This window comes from Pipistrellus kuhlii, unplaced genomic scaffold (genome assembly GCF_014108245.1).
Source record: "Pipistrellus kuhlii isolate mPipKuh1 unplaced genomic scaffold, mPipKuh1.p scaffold_m20_p_1, whole genome shotgun sequence".
Classification (NCBI taxonomy): domain Eukaryota; kingdom Metazoa; phylum Chordata; class Mammalia; order Chiroptera; family Vespertilionidae; genus Pipistrellus; species Pipistrellus kuhlii.
Genome location: NW_023425404.1, coordinates 107918361 through 107931962, shown reverse-complemented (window position 1 = coordinate 107931962; position 13602 = coordinate 107918361). Strand labels below are relative to the sequence as shown.

Genomic DNA, 13602 nt, shown 5'->3' with positions numbered 1-13602 from the left:
TTCTCTCGTGATCAGGACCAAATGCGGGAACTCTGCCCATGGTGGCATCAGGCCGATGCACACACCTCCAGCTCATCTCGCATCCTTCCCAGCGCCAGTGGAACTTGGCTCCAGGCTGGGCCTCGCTTGGCTTTCACTTCCTCTTTCTTTCTAAATGTTTCTTAGCAAAAACAAGCTCTGCTCCTTCTTAACCCTTTTCCTAAAAACTAAAACAATTCCCCAGTGGCAAGAAGCAGAACCAAAACTTTGCCCGTTGCCTGTAAATCATTCAGACATACCTTTGGTGACCCCGATGTTGCATGCAGGAACTAGAGGCCGAAAAGGCACTGTGCCCCATCTGCATAAGGAGGCAGCAACCAGCCAAGGATAAAAAGCCCTGGGATGCAGCAGGTGAACGAGTTTAAGCCTAATGGCTGGTAACTCATGGGGAGAGAACCGTGGGGAAGGGACACAGGAAGCACAGGAGAGAGTGGCTTTCCTTCCCAAAGAAACCGAGCAGCTTTTCCAGGTGGCGACCACTATTTGGGGAGCAAGCTGTCACTGACAGGAGATGATTGATGAGCACACCAACCAGAACTGGTGTTCTTCCTCTAGTAATTAAAGCCCTTTCTGTTATCATGTATATAGCTATAAGTTTCAGGGGACAATTCCAAACTGCTTAGCAGGAATACACCACATGTTTATCCGAAATAAAGGCTACATCTCCAAGGGCAGTTTAAATCACGTCACAACAATATCTCATGCTCTACTTAACCTTAGTAGCCTCAACCATATCAAGACCAAGAACAAGTTTCTCTTTTATACAATCCAAATGCCACGTGGGAAGCAGAAGACAAGCTAAAGAAATGCCAGTATCCCAGCTTCATAGGTGGGACATGGATGCTCACTGCCTGCCCCATCCCTGAAAAAACAAACAAACAACAAGCAACCAACCAACCAAACAAAAAGAACCTCCAAAATCTGCAATCTCCTTCTGCTAGAGTTCACTCCTTCTGTCAGGAAGAAATCCTCTGTAAGGACAAATTTTACATTTGTCTTTTCTCAACTTGCAGGAAAAGGTTAATTATTACAGTCTCACTTAAAATTTAAATATTTTAATTATGACAAAAACAGAACACTTTTCACTTCAACTAAAAGTACATACAATAATACTATACAAAGCTTAAGGGTGATAGTTGTGGGAACCATGCCAGACACCAGTAGTCAAGGCCTTGTTGTTAGTACTCGGGAATGGCCAAGGCTACTCTGAACATGGGAATCTTAATCAGAATGGTCAAAACTAAGATACCAATAGCAGGTGCAAGGTCACAGTGATCTCACAGTATACTGCACACGTGTGCCTTGCTGCAGCCAAAATGACTGATATAGCGATTGGCAGGAAGCCCCTTCTGTCTAAGTAGTGTGATATGTTACTGACCCAGCCAGAGTACAGAGTGCTGCCCCTATGAGAAGCTGGAAAGGCTGGAGAGAGGGGAGAGGCCAGAGACGCAGGAATGGAGGGCTCAGGTGCCGCTACTATGTGAGGCAGTGAGTCTAGGGGCTGTGTGCGGCCGCTCAGGTAATAACTGTGGGTACAGAAGATACTGCTGCTTTTATGAGAAAGATGTGTTTATTATCAGCGGGTGTGCAGCTGCCTGGTTTATGGGCTGCTTAGAGAACTGTTTTGTCTAATGGCAATGGCCACTGGCTTCTACAATAAAGACTCATTCTTATGCACCCACAACATCTCATGGCCTCTCCGCCTACCACCCAGCATCCAAGAAGGTCCAGCCCCTGGCAGACAGGCTCGGCCCCGACAATTAGTGCAATGGGCAGGGTTTGAGGAGGAACTTGCCCTGACGATTGGCATAGTTGTTAGTAGGACTCAGAGGAATATTTAGAACTAAGAACAGCTGTGCTCTTGCTGCTTTGGCAATAGTATAAAAGCCAGCCTTAAAGAAAACACAATTCATTTAAATATGCTTCTCCAAACCATGAATTTAAGAGCTCCCTTACCTGACGAACAAAACTATTTGAGGTAGTGTCAGATGACGTGCTCCCATCGGATCCTTTAAATCTGTTCTTCCTTCTAGCTCCTTTTCCATATGACTAAAAAAAAGAGAGAAATGAGATTACTGTTAGACCATCTCACAGGAACCTAGGCCTAGGTCTAGAAAACGTCAAAGACCAAAACACATAATGATTTGCCATCATGTGGACATGACTGAAAAGTTATTATTGGAGAAATCACAAATCACTGAGTATATATACTGAAGAAAATTGTTTAGACAAAGACAATAACTGGTGAATTAAAACAACTTATGCTGTTAGCATATCGGCTGTCAAGAGGCAAAAACCACTATAGATGAAGCCTTTAAAAATAAGTAATTAAGTGCAGGGAGGCCCGGGGCAGCAAGAGTAACCAGGAGATGAAAGGCAACTTATCAGAACTCTTAGAGAGCAAGAAAGCAATAGGTCCATGCATAATGCAATGTTGCTGCCCGGCAGAGCCGAGCATGCATTTTTCTGCTTCTTTTCATGCTTTAATTGGTAATTCCATGGAGACGCTTTTATTGGAGTGGTACTTGCAAGAAATGCATATGGTGGCTGAAGAACATTCTGCAATACGAACTCTGATTGCCTTTAAATTTATATATGTAGGACTACATGAAGCATGAGTGAAGCATGGTGCTGGTTCTTAATACTCTTGTATGGTTGTACAGATTGCTTTGAGAAATGTTGAAATAGCTATGTAAGTGCTAATGAAATACATTGAAATTAAAGTACTTTATAAAATGTCCTGGCCCATGTTTGTAATGTTTGAATGTGATGTGAAAGTTTTGCTTTTTAATTACTTAGTGACTTTCTTGAGAAGGCAAGAAAAATAAATTTTATGAAATAATAATAATGAAAAATTAAGTATATAAGAACAGGACATTAAAGGTAGGACAATTTGTTTCAATAACAAGATTGGGCCAAACACAGACATATACAAATGAACTTGCTTTTACTACTCTATCTACAGTTTACACTGAGAGCACTAAGAATAAACTATGCATCAATCCATGCTTAATTTTAGGCACAGATAAAGTTATTGTGAATACTTAACATTAAGATGTAAGTGAAAAATAGCTCACCACTGAGCCTATAGTCACATGCGCATAGATTGGGATCCTTAAATATATTTTCTAACCTGTCCAAGCATCAGTCTTCTCAGCCTTTCCTGATAGTTATTTTAAATAATAAAATAACATATTTTATAACATCTAACCTAATAGAGTGATATGCAAATTAATCATCACTCTGCTACACAGGCCACACCCACCAGCCATGCCCACCAGCCAATCAGAGTGAGTATGCAAATTGACCCAACAAAGATGGCAGTAAATTTGTGTACACGGAGGGAGGAGTGAAGATTGAAGACAGGATAGAAGGAAGAGGGAGGGAAAGTGGAAAGCAAAGTGGCTGTGGTGGCTTCTGGAGGGGAAGCACTGGCAGCACATGAGGGGCAGGGCTGGGCAAGAGGCACAGCCGTGGTGCACAAGGCCGCCGAGGCGGGAGGCAGCAGGGGGGGTGGGCGTGGCAGGTCAGTGGGCCTGGCAAGGTGCGGAGGTGGCCAAGGCACCATGAGGAGGGCAGGTTGTGCCCCACCCCGCCCCACCCTGCCTGGCATAGCAGGAAAGGTGGGGTGGCGGGAGGGGAGAGAAGCCTGCCTGACGTCTTGCAGGAATATTCCTGCAACAGGTACCTAGTTTAGTAAAATACTGGAACATATAATAATATAATATAATATAATATAATATAATATAATATAATATACTCGAAAAAAAAAAATACCCACATTAGGGCTGGAAGGGTAGGGGGAAATTGGGCTAAAGTATATAATATTAGAGGCCCAATGCATGAAATTCGTGTGTTTCAGCCCAGCCTGCACCCTCTCCAATCTGGGACCCCTTAGGGGATGTCCGACTGCCAGTTTAGGTCTGACCCCAGGGATCAGGACTAAACAGGCAGTTAGATATCCCTCTCACAATCCTGGATTGCTGACTCCTAATTGCTCACCTGCCTGCCTGCCTGGTCACCCCTAAATGCCCCCCCCCTGCTGGCCTGGTCACCCCTAACTGCCCCTGTTGTGGGCCACACTGCCCCAACTACACTCCCCCCCCACACACACACTGGCCTGGTCACTCCTTACTGCTCTCCCTCCCCCACCAACAGCTTGGTCACCCCCATCTGTTCCCCCTGCCAGCCTGTTCACCCCTAAGTGCCTACCCTACTGGCATGATTTCCTCTTACTGTTCCTCCCCACCCCCCCGGCTGGCTTGGTTGCCCCTAACTGCCCACCTACTGGCCTGGTCACCCCACACAGCCTGCTGTTGAGTCGTTTGGTCATCCCTCACTAATCCCCCTGCTGGCCTGGTTGTAGGCAGCCATCTTTGTGAGGGTGACAGTCAATTTGCATATTGCCTCTTTATTATATAGGATAGTTAGAATGATCAGGCTCACAGAGACTCCATTAGATTATCAGAATTTACAAAATTTACTTTTTCAAAATGACCATGTTCTGGTTTTGAAAATCCTGCTTTGTTATATTTTACATATTCATATGGTTTTCATTAAAATGGAAATATAAACCATAATATACATAGCACTTAGGCAAGCTGAAACCCATTACAGTACAAACATTTGTGTTATGAGTAATTTAGATGCATTTGCAATCAGAGAGAGGGTGGTATAATCTTAAAGCAAAAATCTTTCTTAAATATATTTGTTCTCTTCCAAGTATCTAAGGGATTTATATAATACAAATGTGTTTCCATGGCATTTAATTAACTCTCAACTTCATAAAAGGAAAGATCATCTAGGCTGGGCTTTCATAATGTATTATACAAGGTTCTCCTCACTTAACAGCTTATTCTTCTTACTTGTGTAAACATTATTCAGTAAACTGTTGAAAAATAACATTCTTTCAGCAATGTTCTTCCTTTTCCAATTATTATGTAAAGGTTTGGACAGAAGTGTCTTCCAAGGCCTAAGAATGTTAAAATACAGTATGAATATTTCCTTAAAATTAAAAAATGTACATTATTCCATATGAAAAAATACATGTGACCTAGGAAGCATTTTTGAACCTAACATACGTCTTTGGGGGTGGGAAGTATAAATGTATATTAAATATACTATTTTTTTTCCTGAGGAGCATAAATTATCTTTGAGAGCTAAGATCAAATATAATCCCATCCCATTATCAGGTGGCCTTCCAGTACCATGTCGAAATGTGTGAAAAGCGTGTCTTTGAAATGCTATTGTCATATGGTTCAGACTTTTCATGATACACTTCACTAGTCAGCTGCTTCGGTGTGTAAGCCTTTTCGTGGCTGTTCACAATTGCACAACAGGCGCTGTGAGACCACAGCGTATTTAAGACATTCAGTCACAGGGGAAGCTGCAGTTCTCTGCGAGAAATCAGATGCATTTTTAAAAACCACATTAATTTTTCTAGGCCCCTGGGGATACTGTTCATAAACATTATTCCAGGTGTATTTAGCTACCCATGTAATGTATTTACATTGGATTATCACAAATTTCAATTGTACTAACATACAGTTTGCACACTAAAAGAAAAAGGCCATGGTATACTGAATCGTTTGCAAACTAGCGATATTTTTTAGAAAAAAATAGCGTCCTTCAATTACATTTATGAAAGATGATTTATTCAAATTATTAACTTGCTCATGCCCTAACAGTGTTACAGCAAATTCCTATTCATTATAGATCACATTTATCAAAAACCCAAATAAATAGATATGCTTAATTATATTTCTATTTTGCTCCCTTACTAATTTCTCGTCTATAGTCTCCTTTTTTTATTTTTAACTGTAGAGTGACTACTCAGTGACTAGTTTTTTTTTTTTTTATGATAATATCAGGATTTGGAAAAAAGAATTGAAACATCATCTGGAATACAAGTGAATGTTTCTGGTATTGACATGGTTCAATGGTCTATTTTTACATACTGTAAAAATGTTAGTGAAAATTTATACTGCCATTGAAAAATGAAGTTTCCTTTAATCCAAAGCACATTTAAAGTTAGGTCCATCTTACTGAAATGATTTTTATTTTTAGTTACTGTAAATCTTTGAAAATAAGGATTAGAATGGAACATCTGAAGAAAATTTTTTAAAGTAAATGCTAAATCTCTCCTAAATGGAAAAAGGCAGGAAAGGAGTATAGTTTTCTTAGTTAAGGTGCTATATTTCAAGCACAACTACTTTTATGACTAATTAAAAAAAAAATGTTTACAACAACAATATATGAACACCTGACATAGACACAGTTAACAATCAGATCACCCACGTTTTAAAAAGTAAATGGGAAAGAGAAAGGGGTTTGGCCAGAGTGCAGAGTGTAACCCATAATACTCTCTCTCTCTCTCTCTCTCTCTGACACATGCAGACCCCTATGTCTTTCTTGGAACACAATCTAAAAAGTCAGTAATTTTCATTCGTTGCTTATTAGGTATGTGCAGATCAATAAAAAATAAATTGTCACCAGAGCATAAAAAGAAAAAAAGAAAACTATATATTTAAATTTCTTTACATCTCCTAAAATATCAACCAAGCTAAGATTTAAGAAACTAAAAAAAAAGAGAGAGAGAAAAAGAAAAAAATGTCACCAATACATAAATGATATATTAAAAAGATATCTAATATTCATCATGTAAATGAATGTCTCTGTTGATACTAAATACTTTTAAAACTAAACTGGAGTCTCAAAATCAGCAACTAGATGTTTACATTTGTAAAAGCAAATTTGAAATCAAATTTCTGTATGACCGAAGTAGACAGCAGTAGCTAATGGTACAAGTTGCCTGTGAAGTGGAGATTTCAGCACAGCTGTACACAGCTGTACATGGAAAGCAGGCCTGGCAGCCCTGGGGCAGCTTTGAGAAGGGTGTTGCTTTTGTGATGGATGGATACGGTAACAACTCTCCGACCTGAGCAGAATGCTGAGGCCCACAATTAGTTTTATCCCTCTCAGTTAGCATTCTTTGATAGTTATCCCTTTGAACTGATGACTTTCCTCATCTTAAGGTCCAAAGCAAACAAAGCCAAAACCATCCACAGAGGAATCAGACGTGAAATTTCATTTACGTCTGATTCCTAATTTCATTTACGTCTGATTAGTATCAGTGAGGTTGTTAGATCCTTTACTAGGAGAGAAGTTTAACTACCTAGAAAGAGGGAAACGTAAGTTGTTTTCTACTTGGATCAGTTTACATAAAAGCAGAAAGGAGTTAGGAGGCAGCGTAGATAGAGCTCTGTTCCAGGCCTGGCAGGTGGGAAAGGGAAGAGGGGCCGGGTCAGGAAGCAGAGACATGCCCCGTGGAAAAGGGCAGGGGCAGGGAGAGTGGGTGCAGGCCGGGCCCAATCTTGCTCTCGTCACAGTCTACCTCCAGCCAGGCTTGGAAAGAATTCTAAGACAGACCCAATGGCTTGAAGTGGTATCACGATTCATTTTAACTCCCTGTAATTGTGAAAGTAAGTATACTATTTGCAGGATATAGTGTATGTCTCGCAGTTACAAAATTAATAAAGAGCGCCACCACCCCCTTCAGGGTTAACCTATTTTGCTCAGTCTGTCTTGAAAGGACCAAGGCTACATTCTGTATAAATTCAAAAGAATTAAATGCAGCAACAGGTACATTAAGTCTTTACATAAAAAGAAAGACAAAAAGAAAAACATGAAACTACAAAATCAACTAAACCTCTGATCACCCAAACAGTCAGATATTGTATTTCGCATTTTAAAACACATTCAGAAAGGCTGATCGGCATGCTTCTAAATCTCGCCCTTGCGACACCAGAACAAAAATGCCATTCAAGAGGAAACTGGCTGGGCTCAGGAGTGAAGGCTTTAGCAGAACATAAAACACAGGACCCATGACCATTATATTTGGAGACTGCAAAAGGCTGTTAGACCTCAGAATGTTTCTGGAACACAGTATAGTCCTGGATCAGGAGCCCCGGGAGAATGGCTGCTGCTCCAGCCCCTTGAATCAGGATGTTGCCATTACCGGCCTGGCCTGCATTACCACAACATGCTTGAAAAGCATCTGGCAAACTCCGCTGGGGTGGACCCAGCTGGGCTCTGTTGCTAGGAGCAAAACAAACAGGCCCTCTGGTTCCTGTCTGTTCGTTTTCAGGTGTGACTGAAGGTGCCAGCTACACTCTCTTTGAGGCCTAATGTGCTGAGCTACTACTCCGGTTTCTCATCTATTTCCTCCTCCATAGCCATTCTACTCTCAGCCCCTTTCGGGTACTGCCCATCCACCCAGCCTGCTTACAGCATTTATTCACCTCCCCGGAGGATTCCCAGGGCCATACTTTAGCATAATGCCGTCCAATAGAAATATAACAGAAGCCGTCCAACAGAAATATAATACATGCTACATGGGTACTGGAAATGTTCTAGCAGCCACATTAAAAAGGTAAAGGGCAACAGGTGAAATTAATTGTAAACAATGCATTTTATTTCATTCAATATATGCAAAATATTGTCATTGCAACATGTGATCAATATAAAAACCATTAACAAGATGCTGAAATGGACCTTATTTTATATTAAATCTCTAAAGTCCGGTGTGTATTTTCCATAGATAGCACTTCTCAGTTCTGAGGAGCCACATTTCGAGGGCTCAGAAATCACACGTGGCTACGGGCTGCTGAGTGGACAGCACAGACGTGGAGCTCTGGAGGGGGAGTCCTAAGTTAGCACCTGGACTTTGAAGGTTGACTGCAGCCAAGTGCAACAAGTTACCTAAAAAGCGGTGCCATCTGCTTACATCAGAACTCTCAAGAACTTGCAGTCAGACTGCCACTCCCTCCATCCGTTCTGTCTGTGACAGTGTGCTGGATGGAGGAGGGGGCTGGGGTGGATGGAGCCGCCCACTCCCCAAGGAGGATTTCTGACCTAAAAACAGCAATAAGAGCAGAGTGTGTGAAGCTACCTATCTTGCTTTGCTCATACAGAACTTGCAGTATAACCTAGAGGTGAAATAGAAAGGATTCTTAAAAGCAACGACGGTTTCAAGAGGTGCCATCTGTAAAGAAAATTTCATTTTTGAGTAGAATTACAATTACGTGGTGTCACAAAAAGGGGGGTGCGCCTGAGACAGCTCTTTTCCTCCCTCCCTTCCTGCTGGCCTGTCCGGAGAGATGGAAGAGATGCCTTTGCCAACTGCTCACAGCCCTATGATGCCATGATTTATTAGATAGAAAATAAACAAGGCAGTGTTTCCCTCCGATAATGGATGCGCCACAGACTCAATTCCAGGAAAACTGCTTTCATTTTTGCAAGGTACAGAAAGCAAGAGACTGGATGCTGGTGAAGCTGAATATTTATACCTCTTACCTGCATATAATATCCATTCCTCCCTTTTCTCCTCTCTCACGGATTTATGCAATTGCTTGCCAGTTACTACAGATTGAGTCTTTGCAATGTCTCATGCACAGATCTGTCAGATCCATTATCCTTTCCTTTCTTTAATTTAGCCTAGTACTTCTTGTCCAAACTATTCTATCAATCTCCCTTTGGGTAGCCTCACCTCTGGACTCCTCAGACTCAAAATTATCTTCTAGAACCTTCCCAGGTGACTCTCTGGAATGAGCTATTACATGCCCTTCCCTGCATCCCATCCCTGGCTCTTTATTATTTAATACACTGCAGGTTTCAAAGCCTCTAAAATGTGGGCTCAAACTGCCTTGTCAGTCTTATGCCTAAGCATGCCCTATCTGTAATTTTCCACACTCTTTTCAAACTAGGGATTATAAATGTCTGCTTGAAGGTTTCTAACGTCTGTGACTTTGCTTCCTGCGGAGTTAGTTCCCTACCTTCTCTCTGAAAATCTCTGTTGAAATCTAACCCGCCCTTGAAGTCTCTTCTCAAAGGCCCCCTCTTCTATGACATCCTTATCGGTTACTCCCGAGAGGAGTGCTGGTGATCTTTAATGCTGGGAACCACAGAGGATTCGGGCTCCTCTGATAGTCCCATGCCATACTTGCTACACACACATCTGCCATACCTGCAGCTACTGGAATGTCACTTATTTTGAAGACAGAAATTCACATCTGAATTATTTCCACACTGTAGCTATACAAGAAATATTCGTTGACTTACTTTTAAACTATTTGTCTTAGCTATATAAGTCTCTAAATAAATGAGTATCTCTTATCTGGATGCAGTCATGCTTTCTATCAGCCCTAACTTTGATCTTTAGAAATTCAGAAACTCTATTTTTATCATGAGAATAAAAACTTAAAAAAAAAAATCCTTGAAGGGAGATCAAAGAGAAAAAAGAAGGTCTGACAGTTCTTTTCTCTATCAATATTCAAGACCTTCCTCCTGGAATCTGTCCTGGAGGGCTCTGAGAACATTTCTCACTCTCCTCTGACCTGGTAAGCGAGGAGATAAAACCAGGAGTCCGGAACAAAGACTTCAGGTGCTCTGGCTGAGGCCAGATGCTCATGCAGGTGGTTAGTTTACAAGTCCCCACTCTGCACAGCCAAGCAGCCCTCCACCCCTCCCCACCGGCCGCAGCTAGGAGCCTTCAGTCATGTTCCTGCTGGGATAGAAGTTGAGAGACTCCCTGCCGCTGAGACCCGGAGGTGTCTGTAATCCACACTGTACCGGCCAAGCCTTACGTAAAAGCCACCTTCTCATTACCCAACGCCTACAACTCACATCTCCTATTTCACAACAGCAGCAAACCGGAATTTTCCCAGAAACCACTAAAACTCATCAGAGGAAAAATGTGGTCCCGAAACTCTAAAATAGCTAACATTTCGGGCTGGGGGGAGAGGGGGGGTGGAAAAATAAAAACTTTCAAGGCCCCGGCTCGCTCTCTTCTTCAATGAAAGGAACAAGGGGTCTAGGCAAACCCGGGCAGAGGCGGGGACGGGCGCTGAGCTGTCAGGCTGCACAGCGCCCAGGTGAGGAGGGCGGCGGGGCTGCGCCGGGGTGCGGGCCTCGCTCCCACCCAGCTCAGAGCCCGTCCCGGGGGGCCGGCGCGGGAGCCAGAGCCTCGGAAGCGGGGCCCCTCCCGCCCCCCGGACTCACGATCTTGAGCAGGTCCAGTCCGCTCGCCTGGTTCATGTCTCCCCAGGCGCCGCTCCCGGGAAGGGGCGAGGAGGGCGGACCCGAGCTGCTCGGGGGGGCTGCCTGGGGAGACCGGGAGGTCCCCCTCCCGCCCCTTCCCACTGGTTTTTCGCAAGCAAAGGGGAAAAAATGAAAGCCGGAGGAGCGCCGGGCCAGGCGAACAGGGCTGGGGTCGCCGGCGCCGAAAAAGGAGAGCGGGTGGCGGAGCGCGCGGGGACGGGAGGCGGCGGCGGGGACCCGGGCAGAGGGAGCGGCGGGCGCGGGGACCTGGGAGAGAGGGGGCGCGGGCGGCGGGGACCCGGGCAGAGGGGGCGGCGGGCGGCGGGGACCCGGGAGAGAGGGGGCGCGGGCGGCCGGAGCTGCGCCCCGGGCTCACAAAGGGAGGAAGGCGCGGCGCCGTCGCTACCTGTGCGGGCGCCCCGAGCGCCCCCGCGGGCGCCGCGCTCTCCGGCGCGTCCATCTGCAGCTCCTGCGCCGCCGCCGCTGAGGGAGGCGACTTGGACATGTCGCTGTGGACCATTGGCGAGAAGTCGGCTCCGGCAGCCTCCTCCGGCGGGTGCCCTCCTGCCCGGCCGCCGGGGCTGGCGCCGCGCTCGCTCGCCGCCGGGGTCAGGGCGCGGGCCGGGGCCGGGCCGTCGGGCGGAGCGGCGCGCGGGGCTGCGGGGCGGCGGCGGCGGAGCGGGGCGCCTCCGCCATCGGCCGGGCCGGGCTGAGCGCGCCCAGGCGGCGGCGCGGGGACCGGGCTCGCCAGGAGGGAGGGAGCGGCGGGCGGGCGGCGGGCGGCCCAGGGGGAGGCGCGTCGGAAAGCGAGAGTGACACGGCGGCGGCGGCGGAGGCAGAGGTTCCCCGCGGGGGCGCGGCCGCGGGGGTCCGGTCGGCCGCTGCGCGTCGCCGTGGCACGCGCGCTGGAAAGTTTTCAAAGAGGCCCGGCCCCCGGGGCTGCCTTCCTCGGACATCCGTCCGGGCTCCCCTCCCCGGGCTCCCAAACCGCCTCCCCGGACCCCAGGAGCCCGCGGGAGGGAACAGGTCCCCGCACACACTCGGGGCCTCTGTTTCTAAAGTGGATGTCAAAAATCCGTGAAGGCTTCAAAGTCAAGTTCACAAAGGACGTCCCGGGCCGGCAGGCGGAGGTGGCTGAGGATGGCAGCACCAGGAGGCAGGGCAGCCTGGCGCTGAGGACCCCGGCTCAGGCTCTGGAAGCTGCAGCTGGCCTGGGCTAGGAGGTCCAACTCCACCACTTGCAAACCCCAGTCCCAAGAGTTTCCATGATCACCCTCGTTTCTTTTCATCTTTGCAAAATTGCAGGACTGGCTTACAGAGCTGGACTTTTATTTTTTTTTCTTTTCTGTAGAGTTGAGAAGTCTCAATATCACATTTTGGACAAAATAAGCACTTCCTTAAGATCCCGAGGAGCTCTTAATAAGAAAGTAGTGGCCGCGGCAAGCATTCCATTCAGATTTTTCTAATATTGTAAAACACTTTTTTTTTTCTTAAGGGATTGCTTCTTATCGCAACAGCTTTTATTACAGTGAAGCTCTCTGTAGAACTAAGTTATCTAGGCATCAGCGTTGTTTTGTAACTGTACAACGTTGTATATGAAACAGACATATAGAAATTTACGACAAAAGTCTTCAACTATGCTTTACACGTTGCTGTGGCATATTCAAGTATCATAGAGTACAGTGCTTGTTCTTCTTAAAATAAACTAGATATTTTAAACTATCTCCATTGTGCTCGCTTCGGCAGCACATATACTAAACCTATCTCCATCATACCCTGATTTGAGTCAGGATCAAAGAATGGGTCTTGGTATGATCAAAGATTTAGGCATGTCCTAAGTGTCATTGAGTTCCTCATCTTTGGTGTTAAAATTATTGTATTGATTTAAATTTTACTGAATGTTAAATAGAAGCATTGGCAATTGGTTTATAATAATATGAGCAATAATATCAATAGAGTAACATTTTGAAAAGCAAGAGACTGGGAATCTTGGAGGCTGTTGGTCATAATGTGAATGGCCAGCCTGAAAGGAGGCACAGGCTTTGCAGGCCTTGGCTGGGAGCTCCCCCAAACCATGGCTAATATTTGTGGGTATATGTGTTGTTGTTGTTTTTAAATTATCACTATATATATATATATATATATATATATATATATATATATATATATATATATATGTGAAAGTAGTAAAGAAATTGTGTTTAAAGTTTTGGAGTCATAGTCTATTTTAGCTCCAGGATCTGCTGACAATATTACTCTTCTAGGTCTGTTCCTTTGGTGAAACTGTTCAGTTTTCTTAAAGAGTGTTTAAATCACAGGGATAGCATTACCTCCAGTTTTAGATGAACTCTGTGTGGGCTGGAGGCACACTCATTTGGCAGGACACAGTCAGAATCTGACATGTTGCCCTCAGTTCTTTCAATATTCATTCAATAAAGCATATGTCAAGCTTCCATGGTGTACCAT

The 13602-nt window shown here is 45.0% G+C and overlaps 1 protein-coding gene across 6 annotated transcripts in view; it reads right to left on the bottom strand.

Annotated features, from left to right (window-relative positions):
- The window catches only part of CACNB2 (calcium voltage-gated channel auxiliary subunit beta 2), a 353464-nt gene extending 341678 nt beyond the window's left edge, over nt 1–11786 (bottom strand). For 2 of the 6 annotated variants that reach the window (XM_036459384.2, XM_036459388.2), the window contains exons 1-2: nt 11543–11785; nt 1996–2088 (exon numbers count right to left, since the gene is read on the bottom strand). In XM_036459384.2, coding sequence (XP_036315277.1) covers nt 1996–2088; nt 11543–11656 — 207 coding nt within the window. In that variant the 5' untranslated portion in view covers nt 11657–11785. Of the gene's footprint in view, nt 1–1995; nt 2089–11097; nt 11327–11542 lie in introns of those variants that run through there. The other 4 variants (XM_036459386.2, XM_036459393.2, XM_036459391.2 and 1 more) reach the window with 4 other exon arrangements.
- Between the last annotated feature and the right edge of the window lie 1816 nt (nt 11787–13602).